Genomic DNA, 15,247 nt, shown 5'->3' on the forward strand with positions numbered 1-15,247 from the left:
CTTGCCTCGGTTCATTAAAACCAAGACACGGAATAGTCATGGACTCTCACTGGATCCCTGCCACTAACAGGAGGTCTGAGCATTTCAGCCCTTTCTCCTGTGCACCACGTCTCACCACGGATCAGGCCACTGCTACCCGAGTCTCGGGACACGCCTCTCACCTGCCAACGAGCTTCCGGCAGGCATCCCTGGCACAGATGGCGGCCGGGCCGACATTGCCGTACAGGATGGAAAGCTCTGTGATGACGCCGTCCCCTTCCCCAAAGAAGACCCTCATCCCTGCATTCACTATGGCTTGCGCATTCTCTCTGCGCTGAGCTTGCCGGAAGGCGGACACGAACTCCCACTGGAAGACAGGAAAGTGGTGCAGGGAACCAGAGGGGCGAGTCTGCGCTTGGGGAGTGCCAGCCCCGGTACTAGAGAAGAAGGCTGCCCAGGACCCAGGCCGAGGGCCTCAGTGAAACGGGGGCCACAGGCTGAGGGGTGAGGAGAGGGGCTGGGGGCCAAGCAGGGGGCGGGGCCCTGCGAGGTAGCGGCAGACTTCACCAGTGCCAAGGTGCGCCGAGCCGCCCTCTGGGCCCTCCCTCGCTCTCACCCGGGGCTGGGATGGTAGAGATTGAGCTGCTAGGCACAGGAGAGGCCCCACGCATGTGGCTGCTGAGCTCGAGGGCTCGTGGCAGGCTTGGTCCTTCCCATCCCACAAGGCAGCCGAGGCTGGAGCTTATTCAGGACTCGACCTGTGGGCATTGACTCCAAGAACGCCCTGGTCTTTTCCATGAAGTTCAAGTGCAAATCTAACTTTTTAGCCTCTTTTAAGCCCTAAGATACAGAGCTTGATCCTTGTGTGTTTCAATTAGGAAAAGCTTCTGGACAAAGAACTTTGGAATCTCTATTAGAAAGGGTTTGGGGTAGGGGAAGGCAAGAGTCCCCCGAAAATGACCCCTCACGCCACTTCCTGAGGCCTGGCCCCTGTCTCCCCTCTGAACCCCAGGCCCTTTTCCTGAGCCAGCCTCCACGGGAATAACAGCTCAGGCTCACAGGGCCGACCAGGGCGTCCTCACCTTCCGGGAGTAGGGGACAGTCATGGACAGCAAGACCTCCTGGGGCTTGAGATCCGCGCTGGGGCTCCTGCTGAGAAAGTGCTCATCCAGCGGGATCTGCCGTTCCCCCTCTGCAGAGAACAGTCATCTTCAGAGCTGTACTGCCTCCTCCTCCAACAGAAGGGGCGGGGGAGTGGGGTTAGCAGGAGCCCACCTTACCTTTCGACAGCACACAGAGGGTGCAGCTACCTGCAGCCAAGAGGGGGTTCAGATCTGAGTCCGGATGCCTGCTCAAGATGTGGCCCCCTAAAGACTTTTAAAATAAAAAGTTATTTTCACTGCTGCCTTATAATTACAAAACCATAGCACTAAAATAAGAATTAGGCAAGCCTTTGGAGAACGTGTTCCTTCTGCCTCTTTCAAAGAACACAATGATTTCTTCAGGATGATCACCCCAAGCATGCACACCAGAGTGTACTCTCCCCAAACCGTACAGCCATGTTCCTGATCTGGGACCCAGCCAGCGTCCTCAGCTGCTTCAGGAGAGCATGGAATGTCTGCGTCTTCTCTTCTGGGAGCCACTGGACCACATCAGCCAGGACATCCTGCATCTGGGCCAGGCTTAGGCCAGCACCCAGAGTCAGCCCTGAAACAGAGGTGCTTGCAGATAGAGCCATGCGATTGCTGCCAGCCCATTAGACCACAGATACAGGCATGTTATCTGATTACTGGTGGTGGTGGTGGAGGTGATGGAGGAAGAGGAGGTGATGGAAGTGGCAGTAGCAGCAGTAATGGAGCTGATATGGAGCTGAGGAAGGCAAGCTCTCCACACAGTCCCTCTACTGAGCACTACAGTGAACAGTTTTCATGACCTGGAACCAAACTACAGGACACTACTGGCCAGGCAGGAATTCAATCCAGAGGCTACACTGGGATCCTGTTTACAATGCCTTCATCACACCCATCAGACCAACTTCTGTCACAGGAGGAAGCCATTCTGACAGCCTAATACCTCAGCTGGTCCTGCTTGCAAGGGCTTTGGGGAGCACAGACTGTGTTCCATTCAGCCGTACCCTGTGTACTTAGCACAGCACCCTTGCTGAGCAGTTGCTGCGCCTTTCTGACATTACAAAGGTCCCAGTGAACTGCACCTGTTCAGACTGTTCGTAGCGGTGTGACCTCGGGGAACTGCTCCCACGGCCCTCCGGGAGACTGTGGACACTGTTACTAAGGGAGGGTGCTTGTCAGCTGAACAGAGTAATGGACCTGGTCAGCGCATGAGCTAAGAACAGAGGATCTTAGGGACCGACCATTGCATGCATGCTTTATAACACTCAGCTCTTCAATTCCATCAGGAGAAATTATAACCGGGTGGAAGACACCTTTAAATTTCATTTCAGGCCCTAAAAAATTAAAATTAAAAAGGTTAGGATAAAAAGGACCAACTGCCCTTTTAATTTTGCCATTATCATTAAACTGATGTCTTTAAATACATAACACTGCATTTCTTTCACACAGAGAGAATGGCTGGATGGATTTTGGGTCATGTCGCTCCCTCTGAATTCTCTCTGGGGAGACTCTGGGGTGTCCTTAAAGAGGGGGCCAGTCAAGCGCCTTCCGGACACAGCAGGCAGACCCTGAACTGCGATTTCAGAAAGCGTCAGGGAGAGAGGACGGCGTCACCTCGCCGCTGCCACCAGGGCAAGTGGGTGTCACTTTGCATGGCCCGGCCGGCACACAGGGTTCAGCATCAGCGACAGCGCCTCTCTCAGGGCTCGCTGAGGAGGCCGAGCCCAGAGGACTAAAACGCGGCTCCACCCACATCTCCAGGCGAGGCCTCCCAGCGAGCTCACTTGTTCCACACCAGACCAGACCCGGCCTGCATACCCACGGAGGTGTTGCCCATGACCAGCGGGGCGTGGGGGAACTTGGACTTGGCTTCCAGAAGGCCCTCCAGGGTCACCGGGGAAATCCAGGTCATTCTGTCCCCCGTAAACACCCGGGGGGTCCGCGGCTGCTTCTCAGCCAGTATCTGTGGGAAAAGCGAGAGGGGCTCAAGCTGACTCCTGACGGCATTTCCACAGGCTTCCGCTGTCGCTGCAGGGGCGAGGAGGCAAAGGCAGATCTTTGGGAAGAGGCACCCAGCAGAGCCGCCCAGGAACTGGGGCTCAGGGAAGGCCCGGCAGCTGCAGCGCTGGGCTCCACGGAGCTCCCTGGGGGCTCCTGTATTGTGCTTTGTACTCCCATCGACGCCCTCGTGCTCTCCAGCCGTCTGGAAGAGTGAGCGGCACTGACAGGAGGCAGAAGCGTGGCCAGGCCAAACGAGTGGACCGCGTGGCTTTCGTGGACGCCAGCCACAGCTTCAGACAGCACTTCCCTCCCCCTCCTCACGTCTCCCGCTCTGCAGCTAACCCTCCCCAGGAGCCCCGGGACGGGACCAGCACCACCTTCTCACCATCAGCTCGGGAGGAAATATCAGCTCCTGAGTTGGGTCCAACGGCAGAAACTCCTCTTCCGAGAAGAGCTTTGGACTCATCTTAAAAGACAAAGGACCAGAAGTCACCATTACCCCTGCTTCTTGTTCGCAGAGAACAGGTTCCAAGACCCCCAGCGACGCCTGGAACCGCACACCGAATCAAGCCCGATGGAGACCGCGTTTTCCTGCTCGAAGTCCCAGCAAGCTCGGCACGCGGTCTTCTTTCCTAGGACACTGTGAGCTTTCACCTTTTCACTCCAAGGGGAAGCTGCAAGGCTGCCCCAGCATGCCCGAGCGTTCAGCGTCAACGCTCAGGGCTGGGGGACACTGCTAAGAACAGCAAGGGTGACCCAGCACAAGAACAGCAAGGGTGACCCAGCACAAGCACTGCAAGGTTGCGACAGTGCATCTGGCAGCCAGAGGCCGCAGGGAGGCCGGCAGTGCACAGTGTGGACACCTGGACAAGGGCGTCCATGTCCTGGTGAGCAGGGGGGACCTGGGGGAGCCACGACACTGCTCAGAACAGGGCGACCATGTGTGTCCCGGGTGACAATGCACTGTCATCCAACAGCTCTGATTCTGGAAATCCTCATGGAACTCCATTGGGAAAAGACGGACAGGCAGCAGATGAACCCCATCCCGGGCCCTGGAGGGCTCCCCAGGCTGGGCCTGTCGCTCTCGCAGGCATCAGCAGCCCCACAGGCCCAAGCTCCACACGTAGGGAGGGCGCCAGGGCGGCCACCTCCCCTGCTGCCACCTTCCCCACTGCTCCTCCCAACCGCCTGCTCAGAACCAGCTCTGGAAAGTGTGGGATGCTCGGGGCCCAGACTGCCTCCCCGGAGCGGCGCACTGCAGGGGCCTGGCATGTGGGTGAGGACATTTTTACTTTCAGCTGACGCCTGGCCCGGTGTGGGTCAGGGCGACGTTTCAGCTCATGGACACAGCGAGGAATTCGGGGTGATTGTGCGGCCGTCCCCTCGGACATCCACCACTCCCGGAGGAGGACGCCCAGCCCGCTGCACTTGGCTGCTCTGAATGCTCAATCGCTGTTGGCCACTGTCACTGTGCCATGGCAAAGACGTCATCCCTCACCCACTGGACGCCCCTCCCTGTCCCACTGCTCTTGGGGAGCTTCCCGTACACATGTAACACATGTGACACAGGCTGGGGAGGCCACATGCTCAGCCAGCATGAAGCCTGTTAGGCTTCCTGCAAGGAGTTGCTGCTGCTTGTGGCCCAAGACAGCGTCACACAACCTTACATTTCACTGACCTGGCCTCCCTCCTTGGGTTCTGGCAGTCTGTTTACTCCTTGGTCCAAACAGCAAACCTCATTTTCTTTACTTTGGCAGCAGCCAGAAGTCTAATGGGTCAAAAAAAACCAGTGGGAACTTAATGCTGATTCTTTAGGTATCAGATAAACCTGGTGACAAATGGACGTAACACAGGATCACTGTTGTCAAGCATCATGAAAGAAATCACCTGTACTTAGCATATCCAAACTACCTCTCATCAAAAACTGAGCTGGAGGGCCACGGTTTTAGCTCAGTGGCACCTCGCCTGCCTGGTAAGAGCAAGGTCCTGAGTCCAATCCCCAGTACCAAAAAAAAAGTTAAAAAAAAATGAGCTGGTGAGAAAATTTGACCAGCAGTGTTTATTAAGTAAGTTAAAGTACATAAAGACTGTATAAGCCTGGCACATGCCAAAGAATGTTAACCATGAAGGACTGACGGTCACTAATAATCTAGTAAGCTAAACACGTGCCGGCTGTTAGTGAGCACAGGCGTCAGCCTGTGGACCTCGCGTTCTGTGGCGTTTTCCTAGTGTAACCCAGGCAGCCTGGGCCCCGCGACTGGGCTGTTCCTTTGTTCAGTAAACTGACGCAGCAGTGGCTCAGTCAGCTCCTTGGCCCTGCGGCAGCCCGGCCTTCTGTCAGGCAGCCAGTCTGCTGCGGAGAGGGGCTGGCTGCACCTCTGTGCCCAGCGCTGTGCCAGGTGCACAGCCTCCTGGCACCAGGGGTGGCAGAGTGCTGCCCAGCCAGGCACCGGATGTGACCAGCAAGGCAATGCCCTTAGAGGCCGGCTATGGAGCTGCAGTTGGGAGCAGCCCTGCCTTCCCAGCACAGCGGTGCCTGTTGCAGCGACAACCCTACTGTGTCGCAGGAGAGGAGGCCTCGTGCTGCCCGGCACTGACCTTGCAGAAGGTCCTGCCCGCGTCCAGGATGGGTCTGTACCCCGTGCAGCGGCACAGGTTGCCTGCAGGAGAAACTGGCTGTCAGTGGGGCTGCGTGATAGGAGCACGCAGCAGACTCTGGGTCCCCCTCACTGTGGCCGGTTCCACCCTCGCCTCACGGGCATTTGATCCGTCTCCAGGGTGCTTTCACAGCTCCGCCATCTGCACTTCATCTGTTTCTAAGAATTTTTATGTCTTCTGTGTATGGCAGGTGCTCAAATGACACAATGATTTTAAGACAAAATCTTGCTCTCCAGTCACCTTTAAGAGCGAAGTATAATTAAAACCTAACTTTACTGGAGGATTATGACGGATACACAGCCGTGCATGTCTCCCATGCACACTCGCTGTGTGGAGAAAGGTCTACCTATGAGTCCAGCCTGCAGTCAGTGTGCACACAACTGTCACCTGCTGTTCAGTCACGCATTCACTTGACAAACGACTACCCTCTCAGCAGGTGCCTCAGTGTCGTGAGAGCCACAGTGCCGTGTTCACGCTGCGTCACTGCACTTGCTGAGCAAACCTTGTGACCAGGCCTCGGGTGCAGGAGAGGCCAAGCACCAAGAGCAGCACAGATGAGCTCTGTGCACTCCTTCCCCACACTCAATCTCCAGGCTGTGCTTCCCTCGGCCACTGCTCTTCCTCCACTCCCAGCCTCAGGCCTTATTTAAAAACAAAGCCACTGAGGCGAATTTCCTGGAGTTGGGTGGCCAAAACCTTCAATACTCATAAATTCCTGGGTGTGTCTTAGTACCCCGAAGTTTGAGACCCTCCTGTCACTTGGACAGCCATGAAATCAAATGCAAGAGGAGACCAAAAGGCAGCTGGAAGACGGCTCTGGTGTTGTCTTCTGTTTCCTGCCACTCTGGCCCTCTGCAGGGGACCAGGCAGTGTTCAGTCTCCGAGTCAGCCACACAGAGAGGGGGCACAGGAGGGAGGGGGACCAAGAGGGCCAGGGAGTCTCACCAGGCACAGGCTCGAGAGGCGGGTGCTTCTAAGAAACTGTTTAGGACCTTGATGAAGACCAAACATGCATGCACACATGCATGTGCACACAGGCACACACAGATGAATGTATACACACACACATTCACAGAAACACACACACATGCACACTCATAAATGCATACAGGCACACATACATGCTTGCACACACACGCGCATACAAATAAATGCATGCACACATGCACACACGCACCCATGCACGTATATGCATGCACACACCTGTACACACACTCACTGCACACATTCACACATGCACATTCACACATAGGTATGCACACACCCACACATGCATGCAATGCATGCACACAGGCAGGCACACACATATACATGCATGCATGTACACACATGCACACTCATGCATATACACATGCACACATCCACACATCCACACATGCATGTGCACATGCACAGAGCTCTTGAGCCCAGTAACATAGCTCCATGGAGAGAACTTGAAGAAGCCGCTCCCCAGTGTCACCAGGAGCTGGGTCTCTGGTGTAGACCACACTTCCCAAGCCCTCACACACCGGACTCTGTTCCAAGACCCCTGGCCCCACTAGGAGAGACAGGTGGGACAGCAGCTTGTAAGGACAGCAGCTGCCCTCTTTCCAGGGACAAATGCAGAGCTTGGGTTTTGATGATTATGAAAGCGAACAATTAAAAAGAAAGGACTCTAATACAGTAAAAGAGACAAGAAATGCAACCGCCCAACACAATGTGTGCATCTGGTTTGGAGTGTGGTTTCAGCAAACAGCTTGTCCACAAACAGCTGGCAAACTGACAAGTGACATTTCTGAGCCTCAGGCTCTCTGGGTACGAACTGGGCTGACACTTCCTGTCTGTTAACATGACTGGGGTTCGGTGTGTGGCATGAGGCTAAACCCACCTGCCAGGGCCGCCAGGAGCTGCTCCTCCGAGGGCTGTGGGTAGTTTCGCAGCAGCGTGTACAGCGACATCACCATCCCGGGGGTGCAGAAGCCACACTGCGTGCCGTGGCTCTTGGCGATCCTCTCCTGCAAGCAGAAGTCAGGGACATAGGAGCTGGGCTGGGTCCATGCAACCAAGTCAGAACCTGCACTTCCTCAAGAGCCTCAGGCGGCTCCACTGGGCACTGCAATGGCTGGAGAGGCCTGAAAGCTCTTCCCACCCCTGGTTCTGAGTCCTGGCTGTGGAGCCTAAAGCCCCGAGCCGAAACGGCCCCAGATCCTGGCTGGTCTCTGGGAGGGGCGCAGGGCATCTTCTGAAGCCCCTGGGGGCTATGAGATCCTGAGACAATGGATCCTCTTCAGAGAAACTGCAGATTACACACTCAAGGAGAGAGCAGAAAACAGAATGCTGGGTCCCATTTATTTGCTTGCTTTTTCTGGGGCTGCCTCAGCCTCCATGCTCACTTTTTCCAGTGGCGGAAGAGACCAGACCCACAGGCGCCATCTAATCAGGGCGCAGAGCGGGTGAACCTGGCCACACCCGTGGTGTCTCAGGAAAGGTAAAGTTCTCCGGCCCAGAGCGGCTCTGAGGGAAGGTGGTCCACACCAGGACTGTCTGGCTTTCTCTGGGCTTCCTGGGCTTTGTCCGTGCCCGTACCCAGGCCCCGACCCTGCGCTCTCTCTGCCCAGGGACCTGCACGCCATCCGGGTCACAGCTTCACCTGCACGGGGTGCAGCCGCGTCCTCGTGCTTCCCACGCCTTCCACCGTGGTGACAGCTGCGCCGTGCAGGGAGCAGACAGGCGTCAGGCAGGCACTGGCTGGGTAGTGTCTGCAGGGAGAGTCGGGGGTGGGCAGGGCACACACCATGCCCCTGCTTTGCACACCAGCTGCTCCCTAGCTTACACCAGCTACAGGGGAGAGGCTGAGGTCCGAGTGATTTCTGGGGTGCACAGCTGGGGCCACAGCAGGGTTAGGGACTCCAGCACAGTCTCCCTGGTTCCAAGGCATCTCTTCCGACGGAAGCACTGACAGCCTTGCTCCCACAGGACCCCACCCACCCAGCACTTCCTTCAGGCTCCGGAGAGGGCAGGCTCTTGGTGACGAAGAATAGAGTGAATCTGATATGGCTCCTTGGAAGAAACACCAGGTGGAGAGAGGTAGAATGGCTCACCCCCAAACCCAATGCTAGGAAATGTCCAATTCAAAAGGCCTCCTATCTCCTAAAATGTTCCCCGTTACCGAACAACTATCGGTGGCTAATGAGAGTTACAGGCATCATATTACAGCAATCCAAGCACGCCTGTGTTTACAGCAGCACAACTCATGACAGCTAAATCTTGGAAGCAGCCTAATGTCCATCAACAGATGAGTAGATAAAGAAAAGGTGGTAATTACACAAAAACGGAGTACTACTCAGCTATAAAGAAGGATAGACTTGAGGTATTTGTAGGAAAATGGTTGCACCTTGATACCAAAATGTTAAGTGAAATAAATCAGATACAAGGATTAAATATCACATGGTTTCTCTTAGATGAGAAACCCAAATTATAAATAAAGAGCAAAATAAAAGATGATAGGAAATAGAGGTAGATCTTTCTCAAATGGGAAGAGGACCAAGAGATGGAGGGAGGAGGAGGGAGGAAAAGGGGTGAAAAAGGGATTGGGGTGTGTTATGCACATGCACAACTCCACAAGGGGTGTAAACTTTATGTACTGAAAACGTGGGTTTAAAAATGATCAAGAAAGATTCAAATCAAGCAGTGAGAAATGCCACCTCATCAAAGAAAATGACAGTTTTCTAAAATTATAGTATCTGTTATTAGCAAAGGTTTGGGAAAATATGACTCATATACTGCTTGCAAGAATGTAAGTTAGGGCCAAGGATTTAGCTCAGTGGTTCCACCGCCTGGCTCCCAAGCGGAAGGACCCGAGTTCGATCCCCGGTACCAAAAAAAAAAAAGTAAGTTAAGGACTTCCAGGAAGATGATGGAATGGTGAACAGCAGAGAGCCACCCTCTCCAAGATTTGGTGTTCAGACACTGGAATATAGCAATGTGAGAAAGAAAAGAAGGAGGGAAATGGGTCCCCAGGACACAGCAAGGATCTGAAGTGAGAATTGAAGCCCATTGAGAGACCTCAATGCAGAAGAAGGAGGTAGCAAGCAGTGCTTTCTCCCTGGGACCTGACTCACTCTGTGGAAGGGCCTGAAACTGCACTCACAGTGACTACTGGTGACACCAGAGGCCTCCATGGAGAAATGTATCTGTGGAACAGAGCAGTGGATGCAATGGCCTGCAGTGACTGGTGAGTTATTTGGGTTCAGGTGTCCCCTGGGAGAGGGTGATTGGCTGGTAGCCATCTTGGAGAGGGGCCAACTGAGCTCGGAACTCAGCAGCTGCAGGCTGGCTCTCTCTAGCAGCTCCCAGTGTCAGGTGAGGCAAAGCCAAGTTCAAGCTGGCAAGAGGCACACAGGGTGGTGCAAGATGCAACCTCAGACTTCCAGCTCACCAAAGGCAAATCCAGGGGAAATGAGGTGGGACAATTCCAAAGTCACCCACACCTGGACCTCAGAAGTGGAAGTAACAAAGCAGATGAATGAGGCTCTAGAAAAACATCAAGAAATAATTTCTCAGATAACTACAGAGATGGTGACCATAATGAAAGATCTGGTTAGTGAATATAGAGCAGATACAGATTTTAAAAAATAAAGGACCTTAGGAAAATGATGGAAACCATGAAGTCTCAACACAGGAAAGAAATGGAATCCATGAAACAGAATCAAACAGATACCTGGGAAATTAAAAATTTCACTGAAATTATACAAAATCGAATGAGTAAATGTGAAGACAGAATATCAGATACAGAAGACAGGTTTGCAGTTAGTGATCATGAAAAGAAAGATTTCTTTAAAATAGCAAGGGACCACAAAAAATCAATCCAACAGCTGCTAGATGGTGCAAAGAATAAGATTCATTGGAATCTATGAAAAAGCAGGAGATAGCACAAATGACATAAAAAACCTGTTACGGAAGTAATGGCAGAAAACTTCCCAAGCAAGGGAAAAAGAATTTGACATATAGATAAGTGAGGCATATGGAAATCCAAATAGACATGATCCAAAAAAATCTATACTACACCAAGGCATGTAATAATCAAGATTCCCAAAATTCAACACAAGGACAGAATACTAAAAACTATTAGAGAAAAGAAATGGGCTAGGGATTTAGCTCAGTGGTTCCGCTGCCTGCCTCGCAAATGCAAGGTCCAGAGTTCGATCCCTGGTACCAAAAAAAAACAAAAAAAAACAAGAAAGAAAGAAACAAATCACCTATAAGGGAAAGCCTATCAGAATCACAGCAGACTTCTCAACACAAACTCTTAAGTCAAGGAGAGGTTGGAGTGAAGTATTTTAAGCCCTAAAAGACAACAACCTCCAATCTAGATTGATATGCCCTGCAAAACTATCTTTCAAAATCGATGGAGAGATAAAATACTTCCATGAAAAAGAACACCTGAAGAAATCCATGACCACCAAACCCATACTACAAAGTGTTCTGAAGGACATTCTAGAAAGAGATAACAAGGACTAAATCTCTATGAACTCCAACAGATTGAACCTACTAGGCAAGGCAAGCAATTAAACAGAGGGAGAAAAAAGGGAACCAACAACAGGAAAGTAACATGACAAGAATAAGTCAATACATATCAGTTATAACCATCAATGTAAATGGTCTGAATTCACCAATCAAAAGAAACAAACTGGGAGAATTTATCAAGAAGCAAGATTCAACAATATGCTGCATACAAGAAATACATTTATTTCAAAAAGAAATTCACTGGCTGAAAATCAAAGGATGGAAAACAATACTCCATGTGACAGGAACCCAGAAAAAAGTAGGGGTAGCTATTCTATTTGAAGACAAAGTGGATTTCAAGCCAGACTGACTAAGAGAGACAAAGAAGGTCACTACATCTTTGTAAAGGGAACAATTCAAGGGGAAGAGATAACAATCATAAATATAGATGTACTAAATACCAAAATACCCAATTATATAAAACAAATATTAATGGACATGAAAAATTAAATAAGCACTAATACAACTGTAATGAGGGAACTGAATACCCTACTGTCACAAATGGACAGATCAACTAGACAAAAAAATCAACAAAGGAATATCAGAACTGAACCAAACTTACGAACAAATGAACTTAGTAGATGTCTACAGAGTGTTCCATCCCATAATGTCAGAATACACATTCTTCTCAGCTGCACATGGACGTTCTTCAAAATAGACCACATACTAGCCCACAGAACATGCTTAAGTAAATGCAAAGGAATTGAAATTATCCCATGCATATTATCAGACCACAGTGCAATGAAATTAGAAATCAATATGAAAAGAAACCACAAGAACTTCATAAACACATGGAAATTAAATAACACCCTCTTGAATACCCAATAGGTCACAGATGAAATTAAAGAACAAATTAGACAGTTTCTACAGTTAAACTATAATGTCAATACAACATACTAGAACTTATTGGACACAATGAAAGCAGTCCTATGAGGGAAATTTATAGTGATAAATTTCCATATCAGAGAAACAAACTAGCTCAAATAAACAACCTAATGTTGAACCTCAAGCTTCTAGAAAAAGAAGAGCAAGTCAAGCCCAAAGTTCATATGAAGGAGGAAATTATAAAGATCAGAGCATAAATTAATGCAATGGAGACTCAGAGAACAATGCAAAGAATCAATGAATTGAAGAATTGGTTCTTTGAAAGATTAAATAAAATTGACAGACCCTTAGCCAACCTTATCAAAAAAAGGGATTTAATCCATGCAATTAAGAATGAAAAGGGCAAAATCACAACAGATCCTGCAGAAATCCAGAAGATCATCAGTACCTACTTCAAGAACCTGTACTCTAATAAGATGGAAAACACAGAAGAAATGGACAGATTCCTGTATACATATGAATTACCAAAGCTGAATCAAGAAGATATAAAAAATTCTAAATAAATCAGTATCGGTCAATGAAATTGAAGATGCAATTAAAAACCTACCAACAAAGAAAAGCCCAGGCTCTGACAGATTCACTGCCGAATTCTACAAGAAATGTAGAGAAGACCTAATCCTGCTACTTCTTAAACTCTTTAATGAAATTGAAAGGGAAGCAATACTCCCAAATTCATTCAAAGCACTACCCTGATACCAAAACCAGAGACGGATCCAACCAAAGAAAGAGTACAGGCCAATCTCATTAATGGACATAGATGCAAAAATCCTCAAGAAGATACTGGTAATGGAATGCAGCAAGTCATCAAGAAGGTTACACACCATGACCAAGTAGGAATCATCCCAAGGATGCAGGGATGGTTGAACATACACAAACTAATAAATGTAATACACTATATTAACAGAGCCAAGGGCAAAAACTACATGATCATCTCAACAGATGTAGAAAGGGCATCTGACAAAGCCTAACACCTATTTGTGATAAAAACCACACAGAAAATTGGTATAGATGGTCTTTATCTCAATCTGATAAAAGTTATCTATAAGAAACCAATAGTCAACATCATACTAAATGGACAAAACCTCAAAGCTTTCACTCTAAAATCAGGAACAAGACGTCCACTGTCACCACTCCTGTTCAATATAGTTCTGGGAACACTAGCCACAGCAATTAGACAAGAGAAAGAAATAAAAGGAATAAGGACAGGAAATGAAGAAGTTAAATTATCATTATTTGCGGATGACATGATACTCTACATAGAAGACCTCAAAAATGCCACCGAAAGACTTCTAGATTTAATAACTGGATTCAGCAGTATAGCTGGAAACAAAGTCAACACTCAAAAATCAATAGCCTTCCTGTACACAAACAACAAACTCACTGAGAGAGATTCACAATAGCATCCCCCCAAAAAAGAAATAGGAATCAATCTAACCAAGGAAGTAAAGGAACTTTACATTGAAAACTATGGTACTCTGAGAAAGGAGACTGAAGAGGCTATCAGGAAATGGAAAGGTATCCTTTGTTCTTGGGTAAAAAGAACCAATGTAATGAAAATGGCCATACTTCCAAAATTGTTATACAGATTTAATGAAATCCAGATCAAAATAGCATTAGTGTATCTCATAGTTAGAGAAAACAATCCTAAAATTAATTTGGAACCAGAAGAGACCTAGAATAGCAACAAAGGCAAAGCAGGGAGCATTAAAATCCCTGACTTGAAATTATACTACAAAGCTACTGTGATAAAAACAGCATGGGACTGGCAAACAAACAAACAACCCCCAAAACAGAAAACAAAAACCTGAGGATCAATGGAACAGATCAGAAGATGCAGAAACAACTCCGAACACAATCAGCCACCTTATCTTTGACAAATGAGTGAAACACCTTCATTGGAAAAAAAATAGCCTCTTTAATAAATTGTGCTGGGTAAACTGACTTTCCACATGCTGAAGATTGAAACTAGACCCATTATCATTCACCATGCACTAAACTAAAATAGAAATGGATCAAATATCTAAATATCAAAACAGAAACACTAAATCTGCTGGAAGAGAGAACAGGTAGAACGCTTGAAGACATTGGTGCAGCCAAAGACTTTATGAATAAAATTCCAATTGCATAGGAACTATCACAAAGAATCAACAACTGAGGGGGCGGGGATTTAGCTCAGTAGTTCCTCCATCTGCCTGGCAAGCACAAGGCCCTGAGTTTGATCCCCGGTACCAAAAAAAAAAAAGAATCAACAACTGAGATCTCATCTTATTACACAGCTAGAGAAACCACCAACAGAGTGAAGAGACAACTCACAGAGTGGGAAAAATTTTTTACCAGCTGTTCCTCAGACAAAGGACTAATATCTAGAATATATAGAACTCAAAAAAACCAAACCCCCACCCCAAATTTAAAGACCCAGTCCAAAAATGGGCATCTGAAATGAATAGGCACTTCTCAGATGAAGAAGTAGAAATGGCAAATAAATATATGAAGAAATACTGAACATCACTGGTCACTGTAGAGTTGCAAATTAAAACAATGTTGAGATTCCACCTCACCCCAGAAAGAATGGCTGCTATCATGAAATCAACCAATAACAAATGCTGGTGGGGCTGCAGGGAAAAAGGAACTCTTGCTGGTGGGAGTGCAGACTGGTGCAGCCACTGAAGAAATCAGTGTGGAGATTTCTCAAAAAACTAAAACTAGAGGTTCCATTTGACCCAGCTATTCCCTTTCTTGGTATCTTCCCAAAAGAATTAAAAGCATCATACCACAGAGATATATGGATATTCATGTTTATAGAAAGCCGCACAGTTTTTAACAGCTAAATCTTGGAAACAGCCCAAATGCCTATTAACTAATGAATGGATAAAATTTTTTTTTATGCAACGGAGTATTACTCTGCCATAAAGGATAACCTTGAGACATTTCTAGCTAAATGGATCCATTTGAGACCACTCTTCAGTGAAATAAATCAGACACAGATGTTTAAATACCACATTGTTTCTCTGGTGTGAGAAACTGAAAGTGGAAATAAGGACTAAAATGTA

General features: G+C 48.6%; 1 protein-coding gene across 8 annotated transcripts in view; it reads right to left on the reverse strand.

Annotated features, from left to right (window-relative positions):
• Positions 1–15,247, reverse strand: part of Aox1 (aldehyde oxidase 1) — a 50,402-nt gene that overhangs the window by 30,820 nt on the left and 4,335 nt on the right. For 6 of the 8 annotated variants that reach the window (XR_015447046.1, XR_015447045.1, XR_015447044.1 and 3 more), the window contains exons 4-14: positions 8,398–8,506; positions 7,636–7,762; positions 5,709–5,770; positions 4,789–4,878; positions 3,496–3,576; positions 2,928–3,072; positions 2,351–2,443; positions 1,535–1,686; positions 1,260–1,353; positions 1,062–1,171; positions 162–346 (exon numbers count right to left, since the gene is read on the reverse strand). Coding sequence is in view for 5 of the 8 variants with exons in the window: in XM_021249729.2 (XP_021105388.1) it covers positions 162–346; positions 1,062–1,171; positions 1,260–1,353; positions 1,535–1,686; positions 2,351–2,443; positions 2,928–3,072; positions 3,496–3,576; positions 4,789–4,878; positions 5,709–5,770; positions 7,636–7,762; positions 8,398–8,506 (1,248 nt within the window). In the remaining 3 variants the exon portion in view is untranslated. The remainder of the gene's footprint in view (positions 1–161; positions 347–1,061; positions 1,172–1,259; positions 1,354–1,534; positions 1,687–2,350; positions 2,444–2,927; positions 3,073–3,495; positions 3,577–4,788; positions 4,879–5,708; positions 5,771–7,635; positions 7,763–8,397; positions 8,507–15,247) is intronic. The other 2 variants (XM_021249728.2, XM_021249730.2) reach the window with 2 other exon arrangements.

Source organism: Heterocephalus glaber, unplaced genomic scaffold, assembly GCF_053883595.1.
Source record: "Heterocephalus glaber isolate CG9 unplaced genomic scaffold, H.glaber_assembly_v1.0 deba00001743, whole genome shotgun sequence".
Lineage (NCBI taxonomy): Eukaryota > Metazoa > Chordata > Mammalia > Rodentia > Bathyergidae > Heterocephalus > Heterocephalus glaber.